The 27,858-nt window shown below is 48.9% G+C and overlaps 1 protein-coding gene across 1 annotated transcript; it reads left to right on the top strand.

Moving 5' to 3' along the window:
* Positions 1 to 679: 679 nt before the first annotated feature.
* On the top strand, positions 680 to 27,752 carry LOC118212078 (transcriptional activator MN1-like). The gene is made up of 2 exons (XM_035389648.1): positions 680 to 5,519; positions 25,327 to 27,752. Exons 1-2 carry the CDS (start codon positions 1,967 to 1,969, stop codon positions 25,530 to 25,532), a joined length of 3,759 nt encoding a protein of 1,252 aa, XP_035245539.1. The 5' UTR covers positions 680 to 1,966; the 3' UTR covers positions 25,533 to 27,752.
* Positions 27,753 to 27,858: the final 106 nt, after the last annotated feature.

Here is a 27,858-nt window from a genome sequence, read left to right as displayed (position 1 = left end):
ACAAATCCCATCACGAATTCGCCTACGCGCTTGTAACATAGCCTATTTATTCATAGATTTTAATATTTTTTTATTTTATTTTTTAAATTCAAGCCTTTGAGCTTTTTTCATTGTTCGTCGTGCCTTCTCGGCAGCAAGTAAGCAATCGCATAAATAGCGCGGTAAATGATTCATTTACAAAATAAACAGAATTATGTTAATAGATTAATTAATATGAAAAGAAATGTTAATTTGCTGTTTAACGTGCATTAACAGTACAAACGACTGCTATTGAAAGCTTCTCCGTATTTTAAGGAAACGCCATTATACTCCCGGTCTTTGTCAATTTATAAATTAATAAGATACATTTTGGTCAATAAGCACAAATACGAACGGCTTGATATTGAGTACAGTTGTTTTGTCAATATCGTAGCCTTGTCGATTGGTCCAAGAAGTATTAACAAAAAGTTCATTTTTAGAGTAAAATATGAGATATATGGGAGTCGTTGTAAGGCTATGTAACAATGTTATGATCTTTACCCACAAAATACAATTTAGCCGTCTTCTAATAAGAAACGGAGCATGCGATGTCTCTTAAAATAAGATTGGGGGATTCTTGGTTTCTCTCCATTCCTTATGTGCGGAGTATCGGACTACCTTAAGAGCTAGTCCCTCCCCCGGCGCTGTGTCTCGGGCGCCTGCTATTGGTGCGGGCCTAATGGGTGAAATTGATGGCATAAATGCAAAACTTGTTGCTAGTTCTCCGAACGCGGTGATCTCACAGTGCAAAGCGCGAGACTGACTGCTTCCAGCAGAAAGAGGAGTAGGCTACACCGAAGACGCGAGCCGGAGAAGTAAGTGGCTGAAAGACAGCGAGGGCAAGGGAAAACGAGAGGAGCTCGGTGCTTTTGCACGTAGCTATTCTCAGAGCAAATGTCCAGGACCGGGAAAACACACTTGTCAAGCCGCGCCGTGGTGGTGGAGTATGGATAAATTTCGCTCTGCATGACTCATCCGCGAACACGAACGATAAAGGGACCTTTTCTCTGCTGGATTGCACGAACAAAAACGTGGACGTCTAATTCATTTTTATTTTTAATACAATTCGTTCGAGAAACCAAGGGAATTTCTAAATTAACGAATAACTTTTTGGATTTTAAAAATATAAATGGTGTCTATTTCATCTTAATTCATATTTGTACCCTTGCACGTTTGGGACTGAGGTCAGGATGGGGTCTTTAACTCGGACCCTAGATTGCTTGTACCGGGACATTTGATAACAACCTGGAATATTTTCAGCGACAATAATAGGCAGCCGAACCCTCACATAACGCGCTCATTCCAGCGCTGCCGTGGTCTGGGCTACCTGTCACCACAAGTCTCGGGAAGATAATTTTAACTTCTGTTTTAAAGAAGGAATGCTTGCAGCAATACGCGAGCAAACATAATTAGTTCAGGAACATTTAGTTTGCAAATGACAATTGCAAGTGCTCGATGTGCAACGTGCATCTGAAAGTAGGCACTTTAATTTACAGCGAACGGTCAAGGAATTCTATCGCTTCTGAACTTCATGATACAGGGCGCGAGAAAGGATGTATTTTTTTCTTTTTTGAGCACGCATAGCCGGCGGGTGGACGTGCCTTTCCCCTGTTTTGTGGCTTGCAGTTTGGTTAGTTTTGTTTGAAGAAGAGAGTGAACAACTCGTTTAATTCTTTTTCTTTGCGAAGCAAAATGTGAAGTTCGGTGCGAGTTTTCCCCCACCGGTTTTATTCGTAGAGTTTTGTTTTAAGACTAATGCTGTTTGGATTGTTTTTGTGCGCCTCAATTCTTTGTGATTACTTCAAATTAATTTGTTTGGGGGGGAGAAAACATCCGTTTTCTCCTCATTTTTTGTCTTTATAAACGGGGGAAGGAGATTTACAAAAAGGAGACCGTGCCAACGACAGCCGAGCACCGGGCTGTCATGCGGGATTGATCCCGGGGAGCTATGTTTGGGCTGAAGCAGTTTGGGTCTCAGATTGACGGCAGAATCTGTGTCCAAGGAGAGCGAAGATTAAACCAGCCGAGACTGAACATGAATTCCCACTTCAAGAGCGCGGGGTTTCATGCCGGAGGGCCGCCCGTGTCTGCGGAGCCAGGCATGGGTCCCCTGAACGAGCCTCCGATGCTGGGACTCGGCATGAACGTGAGCGCGGAGCAATACGGCTTCCACCAGCGGGGCCAGGCGGACATGCACGCGGGGTCTCTGCAGCAGCAGCAGCAGCAGCAGCCGCAGTCCCAGATGCACACATTCTTCAACAGCAACAACAGCCAGCAACCCCACCACCACGGGCACCCCCACCAACATCAGCACCATCCCCACTTTGGAAGCACTTTCGCGGGGCCCGACCCCGCTGCATCCTGCCTGCACGGGGGTAGGCTTGTGGGCTACGGCGGGGCCGGCGGGGGCATGGGGCCCCAGCAGGGATTCGGGGAGGGTTTTGACCCTCTCGCCGAGGGCCAGGCGGGGGAGGGGTTCCCCCAGCAGCAGCAGGCCGGCAGCATGCCCGACTTCCAGCACCACGGCCCGCCCGGAAATGGGCACGCGGTGCCCGCCCCCTGCCTCCCGCTGGACCAGTCGCCCAACCGCGCCTCCTCCTTCCACGGCCTCCCCTCCTCGTCCGAGGCCCACGGCCTGGAGCCCCGCAGGCTGCCCCCCCAGGGCAGGGTGGAGGGGCTGGACTACGGCTACCCCACCGAGCCGCCCCCGGGGCAGTTTGACATGCCCGTGTTCTCCCCCGCCGAGTCCGACTCCCACCTCCCGCACTACGGTGGGCGCCAGGCGGTCAACGGCAACTTCCCCGGCAACCCCGGGATTTCCCGCGGAGGGGGAGTGCTGGGCCCCTCCAAGGTGCAGCAGCAGCAGCAGCAGCAGCAGCATGGCGCGTACTTCGAAAGGCTGGGGAATGGGGGCCGGAAGCGGGCCGTGGGGGTGGATTTGGGGGCGGGCGCCAGGCACCCCCTCATGCAGCAGCAGCAGGCGGAGATGCTGGCCAGACAGGGCTCCTGCCCCGGGGGGTTGCCCCGGCCGCCCCACGCCGAGCCCGGCCCCGGGAACCCCGGCATGCAGGTGGGCGGAGTCATGATGCCTAACCAGCACAACCAGTTTGAGTACCCCGTCCACAGGCTGGAGAGCCGAAATATGCACCCCTACGGGGACCATATGTTCAGCATGCAGCAGCAGCAGCAGCAGCAGCAGCAGCCTCCTCCCCAGCAGCCCCCGAACCAGAGACTGCAACACTTCGACGCCCCCTACATGAACGTGGGGAAGAGGCCCAGGTTCGACTTCCCCGGCGGCCACGGCGGGGACGGCTGCGGGGCCTGGAACGGCGGGGGCATGGAGAACCACCTCTCCCCTTCCGCGTACCCCGGGCTTCCCGGGGAGTTCACCCCGCCCGTCACCGACGGGTTCCCGCCCCTGCAGCACGCGGGGCCAGAGCAGCACGCCCTGCAGCAGCAGCAGCAGCAGCAGCAGAACGCGGCCATGATGATCAAGCAAATGGCCTCCAGGAACCAGCAGCAGCAGCAGCAGCAGAGGATGAGGCAGCCCAGCCTTCAGCAGCTGGGTCACCATGGCGACGTGCCTCAGAACGGCATGGCGCACGGCGGGAGCCTGCCGCAGCCGCACTTCGAGCGGGACGGCGGGGGGAGGATGGGGAACTTCGAGCCCCAGAACCCCCACCTGCCCCCGGAGGGCTGGTTCCCCGGCCCCCACCAGCCCGGGGAGATGCTCGCGCGGAGGATGAGCGGCTCCTCTGGGCCCGGGGAGGCCAGCCCCCACGACATGGGAGGCCTCCAGAACGGCCAGGGCCTGCTCTTCCGGCCGGGGGTGAACGGGGTGGGCTTGGGGGACCCGGTGCGGATGCCGGCGGACGGGCACGTCCAGGCCCTGCACTCCCCCGGCCTGCACTCGCAGTTCGGCGGTAACGGCGCCATGGCGGGCCTCCAGCAGATGCAGTCCCCCGGAGCGGGCGTGATGCACCCCAACGCGCCCGTGGACAGGCGGCCCGCCGATTTCGCCGCGCCCCCCATGGGGGCTCAGCCCGCCTTCCCCTTCGGCGGGGGGAGCCGGCAGGGCCCGTCCCACGGCAGCCCCCCGGGGATGACCACCTCGCCCCGGAGCTACCCGCCCCTGCCCGAGTTCCCGCCGGGCCAGCGGCCCTCGGTCAGCAAGCTGGGGGCGCTGTCGCTGGGCAGCTTCAGCAAGGCCGGCGCCAAGGACAACGTCTTCGGCCAGAGCTGCCTGGCGGCGCTCTCCACCGCCTGCCAGAACATGATCGCCAGCCTGGGGGCCCCCAACCTCAACGTGACCTTCAACAAGAAGAGCCAGGGCGAGGGCAAGAGGAAGCCCAGCCAGGCGGAGCAGGAAGTGAGCGGCGGCGGCGCGGGCGGGGCTAGCGGCGCGGGGGCGGAGTACTTCCAGAGCGCCGCTTCTCAGAGCGGCCCGATGGCGGGAGCCGGGAGCAGCGGCGGCAAGCCCGCCGGTCAGACTGCGCAGGGGGAAGCCAGCGCCCTCTCCCCAAACTACAGCATGGACGCGGCCCCGGGGGGCGAGGGGAAGCTGGGAGGGGGGAGCGGGCGAGGGAGGGGGAGGAGAAGACGGGACAGCGAGCACGCCAGTCCCGGGATTTTTTTTCCCTCTGAGGGGTGCCACTCCGTGGTGAGCCCGACCCAGCAGGGGCCCCCGGCGGGACTCGGGGAGAGGGGGGGCGGCGGCGGCGGGGGCGGGGGCACGCCCCACGAGAAGCCCCTCACGTCCCCGTCCTGGGGCAAGGGGGCCGGTGAGCTGCTCCTGGGGGACCAGCCGGACCTCATGTCCTCGCTGGACAGCGGCATCCAGAGCACCGCCAAGTCGGACGCCAGCTCCCCGCGCGTGGACTTCCCGGACGACGTGGGCGCCGCCCCCGTCGGCTACGGCAACAACAGCAACGACGACGACGCCGTCTCCTCCAGCTCCGACACCAACGCCAAGCCCACCCGCAGCCCCCTGGTCACCAGCTCCCCGAAAATGCAGAGGTGCGAGCACGGGCCGGCGCACGGGCAGAAGCAGCAGCAGCTGGGCGTGGGCGTCGCCAATCACTCTACCTCCGCGCCCGACGGCTACGGCTGCGGCGGCCACCCCGCCACCCCCGGCGTGGAGCAGGTGCGCACGCCCTCCAGCACCTCGGGCCAGGACGACATCCACCCGCTGGAGATCCTGCAGGCGCAGATCCAGCTGCAGCGGCAGCAGTTCAGCATCTCCGAGGACCAGCCGCTGGGCGCCAAGGGTGCCAAGAAGGCGGCGGACTGCCCCAGCGGACAGAGCGGGGACGGCGAGCTGGCGCACTGCAGCCCGGACCCCGGGAAGGGCGCCATGGGCAGCATCGACCTGGACACCCTGATGGCGGAGCAGCACGCCACCTGGTACGTGCCCAGCGACAAGGCCCTGATGGAGGGGCTGGAGGACAGCAAGTCCCTGGCGCTCTGGGACAAGACAAAGACGCAGAGCGGCAGCAAAGAAGGTAAAGCTCGCCCGCGCTCCTGGTAGCGAAAGCGTGACGCATCGCGGGGGTTTGATGGCTTCATGTGTTTCCCATGGTGGTTAAATTGTGTTTTGGGAGTTGAAGGTTGAAGCTGATTTTATGTTTTTTTTACTTAGCAACCCCAAGCCCACCCCCCCCCCCCAAAGTAAAAAATGACACAAGATCTCTGGCCTTGTATTCTATACACACAACTTGGTTGTGTGAAGTACAGGCACACAGCTTTTTAATTGAAGTATTTGATAGGCTACAGTTAAAACAGTGTTTATACAATTGGGGAATTAATATAAGTCCTTATATTGTGTCCTTTGTTGTGCACTGTGAGTATGCGCTGTCTGTTTTTTTAAATGCCATAATGTATAGAGATGTCCAAAGCATTTGTTTTAAGGAAAAAATATTGACACTTCTGTGCCCCCCTTATCTTATAATACCTATAACAAATGTTTGCAAAAGTAAACATACTTGTATGTTCTGTTTGTAACAGCACAGATTGACTTCTGAAACCCAGTGTCACATGTATAGTCAACTATCTCCAATTAGTCAGCAAAGTGCTTCCGACTTGGACGTCTTAAAGCATCGAATAATAATACCATACATTATATTGTGTTTTAATCATTGTATAATTTAACAAAATAATTAGTAAAGGTGAAAGTGACTAAGCTGTTAGTGTGTGTGCAATAGTCTAATTACACTGACGGGTTTAAAGTCTACAAACGCAAAATTACTATTCCAGTGCGAAATGTGTTCGTAATGTCGTGTATCAGCATGGCTCGGTGGATCAATTAAGTACAAAACTAATAAGGGGAGTTTACCGCAAGACTGCGGGAAATCCACGATGTCATTCGGCGCAGTTCGTGTACTGGGTTCTCCGGCTGAAAAAACAACACCGAGCAGCTAATCAGTTTTTGAGGAGAGACGCAAGTTTCACAGTGGGGTTCTCCAGTCTTTTTGCACTGCTTGTTTTTGTTATTACGGGGGGATAATCTGGTTTGAGAAAGTGGATTGATTTTAGATTTGTAAAGGAGAACGGATAAATTGGGTGGTGGGGGTTGCGGTTAATGGCAGACCTTAGCATTGTAACTGCAGCGTTTCCCATTTAACTGATCCTAATTGTTGCTATTTAGGATGGTATTACATTCGTTGCGTTGCCCCCTCCTCTGTAATCTTATTTAAAATGTTCCCCCAGCTTGTCCTCGTGCCGATACTAATGTGATTTGCTCATCAAACAGTGGATTATGCCCCAGAACATTTACACTGTTTGGGTAGGCGAATAGATGCTTTATTTGCTTAATGTACGTGCGCGGGGAAGCGTGCTTACACACTTGGTGTTGTGACCTGATAAGACTAGATATTTAAGTTTACTCATTCTTATTCTCATGTATTTCTTGATGTTTTTAAGCTAATACAATTATGTATTATTTACGTACCATATTCTGCATAAATAGCCTACTTTCCATTAGGAAGCGTAACTTGAAGTCATTTTTTTGTGATTATTATTATTATTACTACTACTACTACTACTACTACTACTACTACTACTACTTAAAGGTGAACAAGTTTGTGGATTTTCCTATGAAGACCTATTTTGACGCGACGTTAGCTCGTGTCATTTCGATTTCTTAGTCATAAAAAGTGTAACCAGAAATGGCCCTTAATTTACGACATAATGGCCCGCTCGTTTAAACAAGTAGTGTGCGGTTGACAGCAATTAATACACGTAATGAATGACTGATGGATCTCGGTTTAGTTATGGGTGACTTTATGTAGTCGAACCCCTACCGATTAACCGTTTTGTTCGATTGAAAGGGCGCATGAAAAAATATTTCAGCTAATACACAAACGTGTTGGCAATTCGATTAACACAAATTTGCACAGACTAGTTTAGTTAGATTAAAGTACCATGTGTGTATATCTCCGTCACAATTTGTTTAGAAAATAAACAAAAATAGGCTAAAGGGTAACACGCGGATTTTGTCTGTGGTGAACCCCAGTGGCACACACACTTATCTTTATCGATGCTGAAGCTAGAAACACCCATCGGTGTTATTTTCACTAGGGCTATGCTTCACTTAAGAAGACCGAGGAAGATTTAGAATTAAGACCGCGGGTGAATTAGGAGTAGCCCGTGAATTCTTATTTTAACTAAATTATGATGTAGCCTGTTCCACCGATAAAGTTATCAAAAGTGATGCAGCAACAACAAAAACAAAACGAAAATAGTGTATGCTCAATATACAAAGTTAATTGTTTGTTGAAAGTTCTCAGAAGGTTTTCCAAATAATTGCATTATTAGGCTATATGTTGTTTTTTTTGTCTCTGACGCTGGAAATGTACAACAAAAGCCAGTGCCTGCATACGCTTTGGAAGTAGCAGCGGGACAGAATGAGATGCGCATAATGTGACGGGCAAGTAGCCTACCAAAGAAGAGCTACCGATTCGCTCTCCCGCTTGTGAATGGGGGATACCCTTCTCTTCGTTCACTATTCCTTTGTTCTGGTTAATCGCGGGTGCATGGAGTAGGCTACGGTTCTCGGAGACCGATTGGAACCGGTAGGCTATTGTTAAAACGGAGAGTAGACGCGCAGTGCATCAACATTCTCACTAGCGTTTCTCCAGCTTGGAAATGACACTGTTTCGCTGCGACCCACAAACTCATTAAAAAACGTAGAGTCGTGCATGGCAGACCCCTTCCTCTTTTGTTTCCATATCTTCTTTATCCTCTCCCAAGCTCCGGTCTTTTCATGAAAAAAGAAATCACAATCCGTGATAGGTTCGCCTTTAAATGCTGCAGTCATCGAAGAAGAAAAACGTTTTTTGTGTGAATTGCACTCTATGCCTCTACTGTATGTGTATGTCTATAAATATTATGCAGAGTAGGATACACAGAATAAGGTAACTGTAATTCCGCAATTTATGTATAGGCTATCAGTGGCCCCATCCACGCTCACCTTATTAATCTCCAAATTCTAAACACAACGGGAAGTAAACACGTCTCTGCGCGTTGTAGTGTTATTAACTTTCGCAATATGTTGTTTTTTTCCGGTTCACGACCAGCTAATGAAAGATATCACGTGTGGGAATAAAATTATTTCCATGCTAGTGAGCAAATCACACTCTTCTTACGCATGATTCCTTTTTGCTGCAGAAGATTCCATAAATCAATTAATTACGAACGTCTAATGAAGTAAACTGAGAAGTTGCAGTTATAATTAAGTGAAGGCCATAGCAGTTATGGAATAGGCTCATAAAATCTGACATTAAAACAAGAATAACACGTTAATTGAATGCACAACGTGATTAATAGGTTTACGATTGTATTGTGAGTCAGTGATTTCGATGGTGGTAAAGTTAATTGATTCATAATTAATTGTCTAAAGAGTTGTCCAATTTTAAAAGAGCAAATTCTAAAGATTGTGGCTTAAGTCATGGTAGAAAAGTAGTGTAGGCCTATTTATTTTTTGGATTATGAAAGCAACACAATCACCATAATATAGCCCGATAACATGAAACTGTAAAAATTACGACCACAGTATATATACCGGGCATATATGTTTACTAGGCTATATTCCACATTCAGTTAATTTTTTACTGTTTACATTTAAATTCGTTTATTTAGCAGAGTAGCAGAGTAGCCTACAGGCAATCGATGGGTATAATTTAGAAGTCCCCAGTAGTACAACAACATGCGCATTATCCGTTTTGGAGGCAAGAGTTTAAGCAAATTACTTTTTTGCACTTTTGCGCAGTGGTCTCTGGAATGTTATTTTTAAATTTAAGTTAAACAAACGTGCAACATGGGCTTAAATTCGTTGCTCAAAAATATGCCATTTTGCCGTTAGATTGTATCTGCGAACGAACACGGTTGATATCCAGAGTATCACTACAATAGTGCCAATGTCCTTACGCAGGTCTGTATACTTTATGGGTATCAAGCATTCATTTGTCGCGAGGGTTTTTTTTATTTTTGTCAACGCGTTTAAAGACGTAACAGAGAGTTAAAGGACAGGCGGACTTGACACCAGCTTACTCGGAAGTGAATGCATTATTGTCGTGGAAGACATCCTTCCGGCTGTGCTGCCAGTATTTTTGTGTATTTTGTATTTGCTTAATTTGCTGACGTGTAGGCCTGCTTTAGAAAGCTTCTGACAATATGTAATGACTAGGCATGATTTAATGAAGCATGGTGAATTAGTAAAGGATTATAAAACATTTAGATGGTATTATTTTTCACATGGGCCAGTGCAGCCTTCCAACTTTTGAATAATGAACTGTAATATTATAGATGTTGTTATTATTATTATTATTATTATTATTATTATTATTATTATTATAGTTGTTGTTGATGTTGTAGTTTTAAATTGTTTTTAATTATTATTTAAAAATTTTAAAATATTTTTTAAGTGTTATTTAATAAACATGTCAGGGATTACTGACCTAATTCAGTTATAGGTAATAATAACACCTAACTTTGTTTATACAGTGCTTTTCATAGTTTGCTCAAAGTGCTTTCCAGAAAAGGACAGAGAGCAAGTTGGTACAATGCAAAGGCACTAGAAGGCTAATAATATTCAGGGAAAAGTTTGATGATATGCTGTTTGGAATCTCACGACCATTTTAAACATGAAGCATATTACCAAATAAAATGCTCCTAGAAATGTTCGTTACATCGCCATGCATCTTCAAACTGACTACCAGGTTCACCCGATGATCTTCCTGTTTGTAAGAATGCGTGTTCATGTGGTGAGAAATCACAATGAATTGTTTTCCTTGCGAGAGGACTGTCTACTTCCTTTAACAGCAGTAAGAGGATTAAATCTTTTAATGTGCTTACCCTACTTTCTATGTTTGTCCCTGGTCATGCACAATTCTGCATCTTTGTTGCATCAAAAGAACACAAGAAAATGCACAGTAATTACAGTTAGAACGAAAAAAATCTCAACAGTATTTTATATGTATTATATAAACCATTAATATGATCAACATAATAATATAGATAGATTTGCATTAAGTAATTACATTGATTATATTCCAAATTCTGTAGAGCTGATACGATTATGCTAGGTATTACTAAAGCTGCAATATTAGAGGTGTTTTTTAAGGAAAGAAATGCACACAGTGCTTGTTGCTCAACACACCTGTAAAACCAGCAATTTCTTTGACATGCCGGAACGTGTGAGATTTATGCTCTACACTTAATCCCCATGTGAAAGAAGGCCGGCTTTTTAAAGGGCTCCTATACAGGAAAAGAAGACAGGCACCTTGTAGGACACCTATACATGAAATGGAGGGACAGGCACCTTGTAGTGTACATATAGAGAAAATGGAAGATGGGGCCTTGTCCGAAACAGCTTGCTTGCATACTGTTGAGTATAACTTGTATACTCAATAGTGGGCCAGTAAGCGGGTTTTGGACACGGACAGAGTTGGCAGAGTACCTGTAGAGGAAAACACGATGAGCACCTTGTTGGGTCCTTGTCGAGGAAAAGAAGGCTAGCACCTTGTAAGCTGGGATAGTAAAATAGGTATGGGACTGGAACACACCTGAGAGGCGCTCTACCAATCACAGAACAAACTGAACAACCCTCAACTGATTGGTGGATACCATGTGTCTATATATCCCTTTTTTTCGCTGTCCTCTTATTGTTCTATTTGTTTGTTAAAACTGTACCCTGTGATTGCTGGAGCTCCGCTCTGGTGTCCAGTGAGCAGTGATGATGCCAAAATCCTATCTGTGTTTAATTATCCCTGCTTGTATGGCTGCAGTTGTGGAAAAGAAAGCAGGCACCTTGTAGGCCACCTAAAGAGGAGAAGGAAGGACCTAGTTCAGTAGGCGGAGATGTAATGTAATATCTATATTGGCCATACTGAAAAAATTAAATAGATGAAGGCTTTTGGACCTAGTTTGAGTCTTTAGACTGGGCCCAGTGGTCTATCAATGGCAGCATTTGGTCATGACATGAGTCCTAAATGACAAATGGTTCTTCGCTGATGTATATGTATGTCAGTTTGGTTATTTTTGCATGTAATGCATGGCGAGAGGCACAGTAGGCCTATACACAGAGGGACACACGTCCTGTAGAAAGTCAGGAACAGTCGCTCGTGAGTGAAGCGTCAGGCGGAATGTCAGAAAGCCGTCCCCTCCCGCACTTTTACGACCCTGTCATGGAACCTCTGAGCCCAGCGAGAAGGCGTAGAGCGTGTTGCCGTGTCAACAGGCGAGGCGCTCACAGTGTTTCATTATTTACCCTGGAAAATCGGACGCTGTGTGAGGGGCGGGGCGGGGGGGGGGGGGGGGTGCAGCCATTGGAAAGGGTTATGAAAATGTTGTTATTACTGTATGTTCTGCGCATACGTTAGTCGGTGTTAAAGTAGGAAAAGCTCTGCGTCTTGGAAAGATTTGCCAACGACTGGCTCAAGGCGGAGAATTTTTACGAAATCCCTCCACCCCCCCCCCACCCCTGCTCCACTCCTCCCTCCGCCAGCCCAAATCTACCCTTTGCTCCACCTTGACGATCCCTGCTGAAGTTTGGAAGAGAACTTGACTTGCTTTCTGGTGAGAATAAAAGACAGAATTCAAACCCCCCCATGGGACAGTTAAGGGCAGGATGTCAGTGTAGTGGGGGGGGGGGTCGTGATGCTGGGCGAGGTGTGACATGGCGGGACTGTGAGACGAGGAGAGAGAACTTTCCGGATGCTCTGCCAAAGCTGTGCCCTGGCACCAGCTGACCGTGTCTCTGCACCTTTGGGTGGAGACAGGGGCAGGGGGGTGGAGATTACACCTCTCCTGTGCTAAGTACCCGTCCCTGTTGGATCACTCTCTGACACGCACCGGTCACCACACAGAAAGTCACATGAACGAGCAATGCTAGCAAATCATTTGATATACTAATTCCCTTTAGCCTCTGGGTTCTACAGGGTGTGTTTACATGCCCCTTTTTCAGACTGTCTGTTTTTTGGGCTTTTGACAGCAGTTTTCGTTGTGCCGTTACCTCTTGTCCCTCGCCTGTGTGGTTTGCGGTGGTTCAGCGATGTCGGTCTCCTCAGTAAACCCGTCTTTCCCTGCTGCGGGACGGGATGAGCTTGAATGAGGTCCCCCTCATTGTGGGGGCGCTGCTGGATCTCACCGTCAGGGGGGCGGTGCACTTTGACCCCCTCGATTAAGGAGCAGCTCGGTCTCAGTCAGACTGAGGCTCACAGACTGGGGCCCTGGATGGCCCAGCGGATGCTGCAGCCTGTTTGGAGAGTGGCATTTTACGTAAGCAGACAGAAAAGGTGTGTGTGTGTGTGTGTGTGTGTGTGTGTGTGTGTGTGTTTGTATGTACATGTACGTGTATGTGTGTATGTATGTGTACTTGTGTGTGTGTGTGTGTGTGTGTTTGTACATGTATGTATGTATGTATGTGTACCTGTGTGTGTGTGTGTGTGTTTGTATGTATGTGTGCGTATGTGTTTGTGTGTGTGTGTGTACGTGTTTGTGTGTGTTTGTATGCGTGTGTATGTGTGCGTGTGCGCGTGCGCGTGTGTGTGTACGTGTGTACGTGTATATGTCTGTGCGTGTGTGTGTGTGTGTGTGCGTATGTGTGCGTATGTGTTTGTGTGTGTGTGTGTGTGTGTGCGTGTGCGTGTGCGTGTGTGTGTACGTGTGTACGTGTGTACGTGTATATGTCTGTGCGTGTGTGCGTGTGTGTGTGTGTGTGTGTTTGTGTGCGTATGTGTTTGTGTGTGTGTGTGCGTGTGCGTGTGCGTGTGCGTGTGCGTGTGCGTGTGTACATGTCTGTGCGTGTGTGTGTGCGTGTGTGTGTGTGTGTGTACACGTGTATATGTCTGTGTGTGTGTGTGTGCGTGCGCGTGCGTGTGTGTGTGTGTGTATGTGTGTGTGTGTGTGTGTGTACGTGTGTACGTGTATATGTCTGTGCGTGTGTGTGAGTGTGTGTGCGTGCGTGCGTGTGTGTGAGTGCGTGCGTGTGTGTGTGTGTGTGCGTGTGTGTGCGTGTGTGTGTTACCAGGCAGATATGACTGACATTCTGAGGAATTTGAAGCAGCCCAGGGCGGCCTGGGTTCCTGGGGCTGTCTGTACAAGGTGCAAGGCTTCAGCTTCGAGACAGCGGGTCACCCCTCTGATCTCACACGCTCCCTAGCAACGGTAATGGCGGCAGTCTCCACGGTGAGCGCTGATAATGATGGCGGTGGTCACGCAAAAAAGCCCCGAAAGTTACGGGTGAGAAATGTCGTTCTGTCTGGCGTTGGTACCCAGACGCACAGGGGGAGCTCTGACTGAGCTGCACTTGTTCTGCGGGACGACCCCCCCCCCCCCCTCCCCGATTTAATGAAAGTTTCCTTATCCAGGCTGCCTCTAATGGGCCTCTGTTGGTCCATGCGAGAGAGCGTTGGGGGTGGGGATGGGGGGGCACATGAGGTAATGGGGGCTGGGGCTGTGGCAGCCAGGCATATTGTGGGCGTGAAACTCGATAGGGCAGCGTTTGTCAGCTGTTTCAGGCATGACTTGTGAGTCATTAAGGATCGTCTTGTTTGTGTGTGTGTGTGTTTGCGTCTGTGTGTGTATGTGTGTATGTGTGTGTGTGTGTGTGTGTGTGTGTGTATATATATATGCATGTTGCACATTGTGTGTATGTATTTGTGTATGGTGTGTGTGTGTGTGTGTGTAGTGAATATGTGTGTATGTATTTATGTGTGTGTGGTGAATGTGTGTGTGTGTGTGTAGTGATTATGTGTGTATGTATTTATGTGTGTGTGGTGAATATGTGTGTATGTATTTATGTGTGTGTGGTGAATATGTGTGTGTACGCGCGTGCTTTGCACATACATTTGTGCGAGTGTTGTTTGGTTAGCAGCTGACAGGGCTGTAGTGTGTTTAGCTGGTTTAATGTGGCGGCTCCACTGCGGGCTCCACAGTTTTGCCTCCTGAAAACAAGCCTCACCCCCCCAACTCCCCCCACCCCCCATCTCCCCCAAGAAAAAAAAAAACCCCAAAAAAACAAAACGAACTGGTGTGGCACGTGTGGAGTCTCCCCCTCTGATTGTGCCGTGCGGGAGAGACGCGCGGCGGGGAGTCTCCAAAGCCGCTGCACTGGTGTGTGCGACACTGGCGCTCAGAGCCCTCACCCCTTTGTGCAGACGTGCCCACGGAGCGGCTGAGCGATGGCGTGTGGGATTAACGTCTTAATGTCTCCAGAGCGAGCGCAGGCAGCCCCCCCCCCCCCCCCCCGTTTCCCCCGCGCCGAACGGAGACTTCCCATTGGCTCCCAGAATAGCGGCGGAACCCTGGGCGCGCGGTGTTCCGGTTCTTCTCGCCCTGCCTGCGGATCGGTCCCGTGATGTAATCAGGCGCCGGGTCGGAACGGAAGGCGGGAGAGTCCGGCGCTTGGCGCACGTTTACCGCTGGGCTGGGAGGTAGTGGCGCGGCGCAGCTCTGCGTGTGACTAGCCACGTGTGCAGCCTGGCCGTTTTTTTGGCTAATTAGTTCCTCGCTGGGCAGTCGTTGCGCTCACAGGTGAGCGGGGGGCGGGGCTTATTTATTTGTGAGCGGCTGACCTGGTTTCTGCGTTTGAGGCGTTCCCCTGCGGATGAAGGCGGTTCTGGAGGACCGGACCTGTCGTCGGTTTCTTGAGCTGTGGGGTGGACTCGTGGGTGGACCCTAGTGGCTGTCCTATGCTCTCCGGTGCCAAATAAGGCATTCTACTTTATAAGTTTATAATCTCCTTCTTTGTTCATATAGGCCTGGGACACCAACGCCTTGTCCAAGGTCTTTAGGCAGTTAGGCCTGTGAAACGGGAGGTTTAAAAAAAAAAAAAAAAACAGATGTGAACTCATTTTAAAGTTTTTGCCTGCAGGTCATAGCTGGGATTATGATTTGGCCCCCTAAGCTAAAAACTTTGGGTGCACTCTGTATATATTATCGTTTTTCTGTGATTTGTGTTAATAGTGACCATCTATGAAGTGCTTACTCGCATTTTTTTTGGGATAGTGTAATGCCACCAACAAAGGGAGGATGGATATTTTACATTCATCACATCCAGAAAGATCCCGCCCCCCCCACTCCACCCACCCAAACGTTCACAGAGTGACTGGTGCGACAACATTTCAGATAATGAGCAACATGAATATCTGAAATGAATTTAAAAAACAAACAAAATAAAACATCTGTGCTTCAGCAAAAGGAAGGACAGCTCACTCTGCAGAGTTGTTTGCTGAAATGAAATCACTCACCAGTCCTATTCCTGTGGAATGGTTCCCTCGCAGCTTCTGATACCCCACCTTCTACTCTGGGTTTTCCCTTTTCTCAAATAGAAAACAGGCAAAAATGAAAGTCTGAAAAATGTGATGATTTTTCTTTGGCTTGGTGTAGGTAGCCCTCCCTTTGAATATTGGATTTTGATGCATTCAGTGTCTGCATTATAAGATGATAGCAATTTTTCATTTGTTTGGTTTTTTTGTATGTTACATTGCAAACATTTAGCTGACGCTCTTATGCAGAGCAACTTACACAGCCTTTACATAGCAAATGTAAACGGTACATACTGGTATATACTATGCATGTGTACAGGGTGTATGGTAGGGCTTGGAGGCGGGAGCTGCGTTGGTTTGGTTGGAGGGGCTCTCAGCGCTGCCTGATGAAGTGAGTGGCGTTCCGGCTGGGCGGGGGTCTGGCCAGCGGCTTCGCCCTCTCCAGGAACGTTCCGGAGCCGTTTATTACTCCCCCGTGTCACAGCGTGGCCGGAAGGTTCCGGAGCGAGGGAACGAGAGCGAGTGAGAGAGGGACGGAGGCAATGACAGAGAGAAAGAGTGAGGGAGAGAGTCAGAGTGAGAGAGAGGGAGCGAGAGAGAGAGAGAACTCTTTGATTTAAAGGCCCTCGGTTTGGTTTGCCTCGTAAGGCCCTGATTGGGTCCGGTACCCAGAGGTGTTCGGACCAGGACTTTTTGGGTCACAGGAAAGCAGCCGGGTCACACAAGCTTGGTTCACGTGACCGGGTCTAACCCTCCCAACCAGGGGCAGGCTTGAATGCCACTTCGCCAGAAAGAGAAAACAAAACAAGGCCAGAGGCCTCTCTGAAAGACCCTTCAGGATCTGAAAGGCTCATTATGTCAGTTTAACCCTGTGAAGAGTAGGTTTTTTTCCCCCACAACATTCTAAGTCAGTGTTCTAGAACTCCATTGCATTCAGTTGCCAGTAGCGATTGTTTCATCTGCATTAGAATGTTCGGTTTGGAACATTCTAATCACATGTTTGTGATCTCACACCTTAAAGGGTTAAGGTTGCTTTGTTTCTCTGTCTTTGACAGACAGGCTGAAAGCGTTGCGGGGAAGAAGGGGTTAATGGCTTTGCCCACCGAGGGTGGGGGCTTGATGCAGTGGACTGGGACAAGCATTGCCCTGGGCCTGGGGAGTGTGGGAAGTGGGGGGGGGGCTTCTGTCAGACCAATTGTTCCAATCGCATGGGCCAAAGCTTCAGTGGGGCTGTCACAGTACACTGTCAACATAGCTCTCTGTCTCTCGGTCAAACACACACATGTGCGCACACACACGCATGCACACACGTAACCTTACACAAACAACATATGCACACTTGCACACACACACACACGGGCACAAGTACCCACATGCATCACACACACAAATAATATACATTTGCACACACATGCAGACACAGCCATACACCTGCCCATGTACTGTACACATATGCACACACACATACATGTGTGAATACATGCACACACACTGCTGAATGTACGGTATGACTGTAATTGTTATTTGTTCAGCAGGTGTGACTTACTGACGTGTACGTACGTGTGTTTGTGTGTGTGTGTGTGTGTGTTTCTGTATGTATATCTATGTGTGTCTTACAGATTCTGTGTACCATGTACTAGTCTACGGCTACAGTGGCAAACTGAGCTTTAATGGACCTCACAGTTGTTTGGAGCTACTTTATGTGTCATAAATTACTTTTTGGAGTCAGTGTATGCTGCAGAGAGTTTTTTCACCCACATCAAACTCGTCAGAGAACGGCTGGCCCAGCCATTTTGGGGTTCATGAAACCAATTAAAAGCAGTCAGGAACTGAAAGCGCAAGGTTTTTGAAGAGCTTTATTAATCAATTTTCATTTTACAAGCATTATTTTTAAAAATTAACAAGCATTAACAAAACAACAATTCAGATCACAATTACAAATCAATTACTGAGCAATTCCAGTCCATTTTAATGCTAGATGTGTACTTTTAAGATCAAGGGTCTTCTGAGTCAGCCTGCTCCTTACCCATTATACCTCACTGCCGCCACGGATTTGTTTAAGACGTTAAACAAATCTATGACGCGCTGCAGATTTGTTTAACGTCTTGCACTCTGCTTACTTCCTCGCCCCCTTCTCACTGTCACACGCAGTTTCAACGGGACGAGTCTGAAACGAAAGAACCTCAAAATCCCAAAAAAAATAAAATAGGAACAGCCAAAATTTTTTATTTGAGTTACATATTCATGACCTGTTGCCAGATATTTCTCCTCGGTGCCCGAAGCGCAGAGCCGTAATTGAGATTAAAATGGGGGAAGCGGCACACGGTGAGGCGGTAGGTGAGGCTATTAAATGACTCCCCCTGCTGCAGTTTGGGCTCCGGCGGTGATGCGCGCTGAATGAAGCGGTGCTTCCGCTCGCCGTGCCGTATTAAAACCCCATCTGCACCCGACGTCTGCTACGCGTCGCCCGCCCGCCTCTTTATTTCCTCAGCGGACCGCGGGACAGGGTGTCTTTAACATGGCTGCGCGCCCGTGGACGAGGGGGACGAGGGGGTTTGGATTTCCCGAACCTTCGCCTTACTGGATTTCATGGCCGGCTCCCTTGCGGGGACTTCCTCACGCAGTGGTTTGTGCTGGCCGATCGCAGATCTTTACCGCGGCGGTGTTTGTCTGCAGCTTACGCTGTGGACTGGTCTGTGTGTACTGCGCAAAAGCTCCTTAGCTCCTTAAAAAAAAGGCTTTGGCTGTATATATGAACTTCAGGCTCCCTCCAATTCAAATCTAAAAATAGTCGTCCAAGTAAGTGTGTGCTTACATCTGCTCTCAGTGTTGATTTAAATAAAAAATATTGTGATGGAATTACTGTCAGCTTGTACACGTGGTTTGAGGTGTGAAGATTATTTTTCACCCTCTCTCTCTCTCTCTCTCTTTCCCTTGCTCCCCCTTTGAGTTTTTTTTTTTCCCTCTGTCCAGTTATTTTTGCCGAGTCCCGCAGTCGAGAAAGAATTCCAGTCATTCCGCACGGATATGGAGGAATAACAAATTGGGAATGATGGACTACTGATAGCGAGGCGGTCAGGGAGGGGAACAGACCGAAACGTCACTCTGTGCGGAGATAACGGTGAAAAATACGTCTGGCCAGACAAATCAATCTTCAGCGCGGAGCGTTGGCCTGACTGAGGCGAAACGCGGGACAAGGGTCTCCCTCTGCGCTCTCTGCGGCAGCACATTAGATTTTAGTAATGCACGTCTTTGATATTTGCGTATGACGTGGAGGTCTGCGCTTTGGGTTTGCTGCGCAGTTCGGTTTCCGCCGCTGAGATTAAGCTGTAAGTGAGAGAGAGAGAGAGAGTGTGCGTGTGCTCGCGATGGGCGGTAGAGACAGGCCGCACCCCGAGGTTCAAGTGGACAAAGAGGAGATTTAAGCTGGTTTTTATCTCTGAGTGTGCTGGCTGGACTCAGAGAGGAGTCGATCATGCAGCTGTTGAGCTGCTGAGAGGGAGGAAGAGAGAGAGAGCCTCTATGGGCTTTTTAACTCTTTATTTAACCCTTTGAAAGAACAGGTTTTTTTGGAATGTGTTTTCAAAATTCTAAGTCAGTGTTCTAGAACTCCCTTGCTTTGAATTACCAGTAGCGATTGTTACATCAGCATTAGAGTGTTCAGTTAAGAGCATTATAATCACGTGTTTGTGATCTTACGCCACAAAGTTGGAGCAGGAGCACGATAGAGACAGCTGGTGCCCGGAAGTCTTTTCTGTGATGTCTTCATCTATTGGCCTGGTCTTTAACAGGACCCCATTAACAGACACTCCCGGTGTTGTTCCCATGAAGCCAGATTTGCTGCACTGTTCTCATTTAAACGTTATTTTTTACGTTTGAAGTCAGTTAGCGATGTTCTGCGAGTGTTTTCTGAACGTAAGCGCTTGGAAAAAGCTCCCCGGTGGGGGAGTCTGCCGTGTCAACTCCGTTGTGGAATCGTTCAGTGTTAACATCTGATCTAAATGTGGACTGGGCTTGGCTGGATTTGAAGACGCGCTGTTCCGTCACATGACCGCGAGCGGACGTTGGAGGCCGCGAGGGACACAAACACAAACACAAGCGGTTATGGCTAAGTCTGCGCAGCCACAGCACGCAGCGTGCTCTGACTTTGCATTCGTCTGGCAGCGCGCACACAGAGGGAAGATAAATTCCCACGTCTGGGGGCTGCGTTTGTGTAGATTAATATTAAGATTTGTACAATTATATATCTCTTTCCTCCCAGATAGTTTATTGAAGACAGGACTGTCAAAACACTGTTTGGCAGGAAAAGCCCTGGACGTTTTAAATGTTATCTTCTAGTAGAATATAATTACAATGCTGAATTATTTATCTGGCTGAAAGTGGTGCTGAGAGTGTGGTACTTTTGGATTCAGGGAAGGCCTTGTTGTTTATAAGGCTGGTCACATCATGAATTTTTGCTGGAACTTACTTTCTACTGGTGGGAGTTTAATCAAAGAGCACTGTTTATCTCTCTCTTTCTCTATCTATATCTCTGTCTACATTGTTCTCTATTTATTCTGCACTGTAGTTCTGGTATGTCTCCAGTTTTCTAGTATACTTTTTGTGTACACGTAGGCCCATTTTCTAACTGCAGTGCCTCTGTATGGGATGATGAAGCCAAAGTGATTGATTAATTGTAAGTTGTGGGTGGGGCAAGGCGTAAGCATTTCTGTGACAGACAAACCAGGGTCGACCGTTCCAACCCCCGTGGAACAGGGGTTCTCAAACTTCAGTCCTCCAGGGCTGCAGTTTCTGCAGGTTTTTTGTGGTTTAACTTCAGTCAGCAGCTTAGTTAGGCCTTGAATACGAGGTGTGTGGACCCTTAGCCCGTCTGTTAAACTAAGCGCTTGCGTGTGGGCGCACACCAAAACCCAGCAGGCGCTGAGGGCTCGGCGGGATTCCTGTTTGAGATCCCTTTGGCAGAAGGTTCACCCGAACCCAGTCGGGTCACGGAGAAACGCACGCGCTCATTCTGTACCATACCAGAGCCAGAAAGCAGTGTGAACAGTGCTGACTCCTAGCTCTGTCTGCAGCTTCAGTCCGGGTCACGTATTGTGCTCAGGTCATATAAAGGACAGGTCGTGCTGTACAGACGCATGTACAATAAACAGCATTTCCTTCCATATTTGCGTTGTGGTCTCAACAGAACTCTATGGTGCAATGGTTTCTCTCCCTGTCGCATTGGTCCCTCAGCCCTGGTGCTGGAGAGCCGCAAGGCCTGATGGGTTTTCATTGCTGCTCAGCACATAATTGGTCAGTTTAAGTCTGTTTCCACTGTTGCATCATCTCACCTAGTTTCTTGGGTCTGAACTGGTTCCTGATTTTTGGAGCAGAGTTGGGAGGACCAGTTCGCCGTTGTAAGTTAATGAGCTAAGCAAATGATGAAATTGCTGAATCAAGCCTTGGTAGAACCTGGTGTGTGTGTGTTTATGCTTGTGTGTCTGTTTCTTTGTGTGTGTGTGTGTGTGTGTGTGTTTATGCTTGTATGTGTGTGTGTGCGTGTGTGCGTGCACGTGCATACATGTGTCAGCACAGTGCCCCGGGGCGCACAGTGTGTGTGTGTGTGTGTGTGTGTGGGCAGCAGTGTGCTGGGCGGGGGCTCTCGCCCTGTTGTTGTCAGTGTGCGGGCGTGTCAGCCTGGCAGGGCAGGGAGACGCTTGGCTGGGCATCCAGGCTGGGAAGGAGCCTGCTGTGTCCAGCCAGCGTGGACCGGGGCGGTGTGGTTGGGGCGGGGGGGTGTGGTGGTGGGGGGGGGGTGATGTACTGAGAGGTGTGAGGGAAGCCCCCTTTGGCAAACACCCCCCCCCCCCATCACCCTCTCTCCTCCTCCCTTTGTCTCCTCGGCCCCCCGGGCTCAGGCGGAGGAGCAGAGCAGCGCCCCGTTCGCTGACCTTTCTTCCACACCTCGCTGATTTTCTGTTCCGCTGGGCCCCGCCCAGACGGGCCGAGGGGGGGGGGGGGGAGAATCCTCCTGCCCGTCTGCTCTGGCCCCGCCCACTCTCCCGCCAGTAGGTCGCCGTTTCCGCCTCTTCGCGGCGCTGGGTACGGAGATTTTAAAGGTGGGGACAGGCGCATGAGGCTCCCAGACCCCTCTGAGAAGCCCCAAGGTCTGTTTGGGGGGGGGGGGGGGCGTGGAAGCTGCCCGTCCTCTCCCTGTCACACACTCTTCTTGTCCGCGCTGCTTCGTAAAATGTGTGTGTGTGTGTGTGTGTGTGTGTGCGTTTGTGTGTTTGTGTTTGGGATTTGTATGTGTGCAAGAGTGTGTGTGTTTGTGCTTGCATGCATGTGTTTGTGTGCGAGTGTATGTGTGTTTTCATTTGCGTTTTTGTATAAGAGTGTGTGCATATAATGCATGTGTGTGTGTGTGTGTGTGTGTATTTATGCTTGTGTGTGTGTGTGTGTATTTATGCTTGTGTGTGTGTGTGTGTGTGTGTACAGTGGTAGTGCAGAAAATGCGCAATGTTATCTGTCAGTCCTGTTCAGTTCCTTTGTCTGCTTTCAGACAAACTGGAATGTATGACTATTATTCAGAAGAAAAAAAACTTAATTACTTTTCTGATTTATGCTTGTGCTTCTAGCTTGTAGAACTACAAAATGGGAAACCGCTTGACTGTTCAGTTCTGCACTGATGGTCATAAATAATTTTTTGGAGCATGTATTTGCAGATGTTTCCACAGGAGCAAATCATGTCTGTACTGGTTATGATATTCAGATATGGTCTTTGCTCTGCAAACCATTGTGGTGTCATATTTTGGCCTAATACTTTGTTGTACAAAATATTATTATTATTTTGGAAGACACTTTTTATGGTGTCATTATGTTCCGATGTTTTGTTTTTCTCACTGGTATTATCCAGGGATCACTGATATTATCAAATCAGAATTTGTTGGGAGTTTCTGTAATATTACCTAGATATGCATATATTTAATATGTATAGATGTGCATAGTGCGATTCAGTATATTTTCAGTTTAAATGATCAAATGTCAAAATAGGGCTGGTGTTGATTTTCATCTGACGAAAGTAATGACAAAACATTACATCACAGTCTACGAAATATTTAAAAATCAAACGTTAATAATGAGGTATTTTAGAATGTGCATAGGCATAACAGCCGAGTTCCTTTGTGATTAGGAGCTGGAACTGGTGCTGTCCTCCGCAGAAAATCATGGGAATTCCTTACGCTGATCCAAGAACTGCAGTTTAATGCACGGGTAGGCGCTTCGTCCTCATCAATCTTCTGGCTTCAGTGAAGATGGAGCAGGTGCTAATTTTCACATGACAACAGCAATTTTACTCAAAGGAGAGAGTTTGTTCCCCAGAATCCATCTCCGTTATTTTCGAAGCCCCACTCCCCCGTTTTTTTAAACGACTTTGTATGACATCGCGAGGTCTGATTTTTTGCTCTCCGTGCGTTTACCGATGCGGATCGGACACGGTGATGTGGGGCGCCGAGGCAGTTGAGGTTCCGCGCTGGCGAACACGCCAGAGATGTAGTAACCCACTCATGTTTATCCGGAGTGTATTTGCAGCTGACGTGCTCGTGTTTTTTTATCTATTTTTTTTTTTTTACGTTTGTCAGCGTTTTTGTGTCAATGTTCGTGTGCGTGTGGAATTTCCCCTGCCGTATTTAAAGCGCACGTGGGCGTGTTTGTGCGTTTGTCTGCATGCGTGTGCGTGCGGTGCGTGTACTGCGTAAACAGTTCCTGTATGTGCTATATACGTAACCGTCCATCCTCGGTGTAATGGCAGCTGTCGTAGAAACACAGCTTTGGTTGTGCTTATTTTATGTGTGAGTATGAAAGTGGCAATGCAAACCCGCTTTTATGCAAGTAATTAAAGAGTGTTGTCACTTGCGACAGTGCTGTGTTCTGTGTTAGATCTGTTTTTCACGCGCGCCATTGCTCGCAACAGCCAGTAGGAGATAAAATTGTTGATATGTCTGCTGGTGCTCATAGCCAAAAATCTCAGTGATTAGATGAGGTGCTGTTTGCACTCAGATGTCTAGCAAAAAATGTATTTAAATTTTAAATTTCATAGTGAATGAAGTAAAGATGAAGTAAACAAAAGAAATATACAGAGCTATGTCTAGCTTTTTTTCATCTGCACTAGCAACAGCAAGAAAACACACACACACACAGACACACAGTTAAACTTGGAGCTTTGTGTGTTGTAAATGCATGTGTTTTTGTGTATATATGAATGTGTACGTGTGTGTGTGTGTGTGAGAGATAGTGTATGCCTGAGTGTATGTGTGTGTGTGTGTGTGTTAGTGTATGCCTGAGTGTATGTGTGTGTGAGTGTTAGTGTATGCCTGAGTGTATGTGTGTGTGTGTGTTAGTGTATGCCTGAGTGTATGTGTGTGTGTGTGTTAGTGTATGCCTGAGTGTGTGTGTGTGCGTGTGTGAAAGTGTATGCTGGAGTATGTGTGTGCATGTGTGTGTGTTAGTGTATGCCTGAGTGTATGTGTGTGTGTGTGTTGGTGTATGCCTGAGTGTATGTGTGTGTGACTGTACGTGTTGCTGTCTATATCACTGGCTATATTAGAGGCATTGTTACAGTGTAGCCTCCCTACCTAGCACTACAGCAGATATAGCACACCTGTCCAGACCCATTAAAGAGGGTGAGAGGGAGAGGTCAGTAGCAGCTCGGCCAGTCAGATGGGGTCTTCAGTCGCAGCCTGAGCCCCGCCCCCAGGGGACTCAGCCAATCAGTGCAGTAATGAGGTGGCGCCCGGGCTGGGCCGAGCCGGGACCCCTGGCTGGTCAGGAGGTCCGCGGGGGGGTCCGCGGGGGCCCCTGGCGTTTTACCACCGCTCTCTCTCTCCGGCCCCCAGAGCGAAGCAGCGGAGAATGAACACGCCACGGTCGTATTTGTCGAAGGGCTTTTTTCCCTCATAGGAACTCGATTCATTCTAAAGCGGGGCAGACGTTCCGGGGGCCGGGGGTGGCTGGGTTTGCTTCCCACATTGACTTCAGAATTTTCCAGAGTCTGTACCTTTTTTTTTATTTATTTATTTTTTTATAAAGGAATATAAGGCAGTTCTTATAAATCGTCATGAGAAAAAGCAATGAAAATATTTTCTTGTGATTATTTTCAGAAGGTGTAAAGGTTAGGGTGCTGAATGGTGCTGGGGGGGTTCTGGAACATGTGTGTTATTCTGCTTCTCCTCCTGATGGAGACGGCACCCTGTTTTAAATACAACGGTCTGATGGATTTCCTCTTCGCTCAGGGGTGTGGCTTTTTCAGACCCTAAATGACTCCGGACGCCGCTAGTGTTTGGCTTTACTGTTGAAAGTTTTCTCCTGTTGTCAGACATGCAAAGCCTTTTAATGAGTGTGTGCTTATGACGCACCTAAGTCCTCTGTCTCTGGATTGAACATCTGAATTTCCTCATTAATGGGGGCGGGGAAATCACATTCCTGGTTATTGCTTGTGTTGGTGGGGTAGTTTCTGCACTCAGTGCACCCCTCCCTGTCTAACGTGGCCCCCTTTGTGTCCTCTCAGGTGCTGAGTCTCCCCAGGTGAAGGGCGTGGCCGGGGCGGGGCCTGGAGCGGGCGTGGGGGGCGGGGGCCACCTGCAGTGCCTGTCGGTCCACTGTACGGACGAACTGGGGGAGGGAAAGGCGCGGGGGGGCCCCGTCCCGTCCTGGCGCTCCCTGCACTCGGACATCTCCAACCGGTTCGGCACCTTCGTCGCCGCCCTCACCTGACCCCGCCCACCCATGGACATCGTCGTCAGGGGCGACCGTGCCGACGAGGGGCAGGGCCGCTTGGGAAAGACGCAGATCGGCCAATCAGGCCTGCAGAAGCGGCCTCACCTGGAGACCTCAGACTGATCCTTTTTTTTTTTTTTTTAAGAAAATCAACAAAATATTACAAAAAAAAAATATATATATATATAAGGGACTGGAGAGGGGTGGAGGAACCATATACAATGGAAATGGCTGTGGCAGTATGATACCAGTGTTGTTTATTACTGTTTTTTCCCCCTTTGCTGTATTATTATTATTATTTTTATTTAAATTCCAAGCGAGTATTTCTGTTAACACGCTCGTTTTCATAATTTCCCTAACATTTATCCTGAACCGGCAGACAGGAGGAAGCGTTGATCTCCACGGTGATGTTCTCTCTGTCTGTGTCCCCTGAGCAACCTCGCGTCTGGAGTTCTGACGTCTGTTCCCCTGGACTACAGCAGGCTAGCGCAGGCTCGCGCCCAAACCTTCTCAGCTGCTGCCGCTTGCTTTCCAAGCTCCTTGAGTTCGGCCCCTCCCACAACTTGCTGCCAGTGGTCATCGCCGCTGATCAGCTCGCGGTCTAAGAGGACAGAAATCATGAAGTGGGGCGGGGCGGAGGAGGGGGGGCTGCTTGTGTTGACATGGCAACCGCTGTGGAGGCATTGAACGGTACCGCTTACAGCGAGCGCGACTCCATAGCAACGGGCCTAGCGCACGCCTTGTGTTGGTGTTGAAGGTGTGCTACGTCTGGCCCCTCCCAATTTGGGCTTCTTCATTACGCAGGGGTAGGAGTTTCCGCTCTTCCAAGCCCTCGATTAAGAAACTGAGCGAAAGTTTCATCTCTGATATCGGTTGTACCACACTTACAGGGGCCTGGATAGTGCGAGTATGTGTGTGAGACACTCCAGAGTGGAGCCTGAATGGGCCCCATCATTACAAGCAGCAAGTGCCTGGCATTGCACTGAGGGAAACGGCACTTCTGCGGGTCCCTACCCCCACCCTCACCCCCACCCCCCCCCTTTTTTCTGGCTTTAAAAGGCAAACGGAGGTCCTCTCCGTTCACTGCTCCTTTATTTGGAATCCGATATTCTTTCACTTTTTGCCAAGATCTCCCATTGTGCGCCTGCTGGGCTCTCTCTCTCTCTGCCCCCCCCCCCCCTCCCCAAAGGGAATCCCATTGTCCCTGTGAGACGCCAGGACTGGGTTTAGCTGCGCTATTTAAAAGGGCTTTAATTGACAAACAGAGCTGGTCTTTTCAGGCTTTTTGGAATGGCAGTGCCTCAGTGTGCCAGCCTGAGCTACAAAGGGCAGCCATCACAGAACACAAAGACTACAACCCACAAGCCCAAGATACTCAACTCCAGGCCGTGAAGCCAGTAGTTGCTGCTGGTTTTTCTTTGCTACCTGATTAATTGAGTCTTGAATTGATTGATTAATGTCACTGATTGACCAGAGATACCGCTGGTGGCCCAGGTCCAGATCAGTCTCTGGTTGGAGGGGAAGAATGGAAGACCAGCGGTACCACTGGTACCAGGCCCAGATTTGAGGATCTCTGCCACAAGCAGTTATTTTATTATGGGAACAGAAACCTCCTTTATGACTGGTATTCTGAAAAATTATTTAAGGGATGATGTCTTTCAACACAAAGGTTTCTTTCCAAAATGTCTCCTCTTCCTGTTTTTACAGTTTCCTGGTCTTCGCTGCTTTCTTTATGGACGTACGTATTTGCCAAAAGCTGGAGGTACATTATTTGTAACTGCCCTTATTTTTCTTAATATTTGTGCATAAATTCCTTAAATTTGAGGGAATTTATTGTTTGTTTGTTTTAGTTTTTTTTTTTTTTTTCATTTTTGGTCTTGTCATCCCAACACTGGTATAGGACTGCCTGGGAGACTTTGAGAGAGGGATCACTTTTCAAGGTTTTAAGGAAATGAAATAAGGCATTGGTATTGCACATGTAAGATAAGAAGACATATGCTGTGTGTTAGGCAATCTTGTAATCTTTAAAGAAATCAGTTCAGATGATCTTGGGAAATGATAGACTGAGGACTGTAAGGGCAACTCACAATCTGAGTTTATTCTTTTTTTTTTAGAAAAGATGTGTTAAGTGCAGTCTTCTGTTTTCCTGCATATTGTATATATCTGTATATGTTTTATTGAGCAACTAAATAACAATAAATATGATGTTAATGGTGAGCTTTTGTCACTTGTGTTTTTCTACAGCCGGGATAGTTTAATCTGACCCTCAGTACCAGTACAACTGCCGTCGCTCATTTCTACATGAAAGTAGATTGCTTAATGA

The sequence above is a fragment of the Anguilla anguilla genome, chromosome 14 (assembly GCF_013347855.1).
Source record: "Anguilla anguilla isolate fAngAng1 chromosome 14, fAngAng1.pri, whole genome shotgun sequence".
Lineage (NCBI taxonomy): Eukaryota > Metazoa > Chordata > Actinopteri > Anguilliformes > Anguillidae > Anguilla > Anguilla anguilla.
The sequence above is the reverse complement of the archived record's forward strand: the minus strand, read 5'-3'. Positions and strand labels throughout refer to the sequence as shown.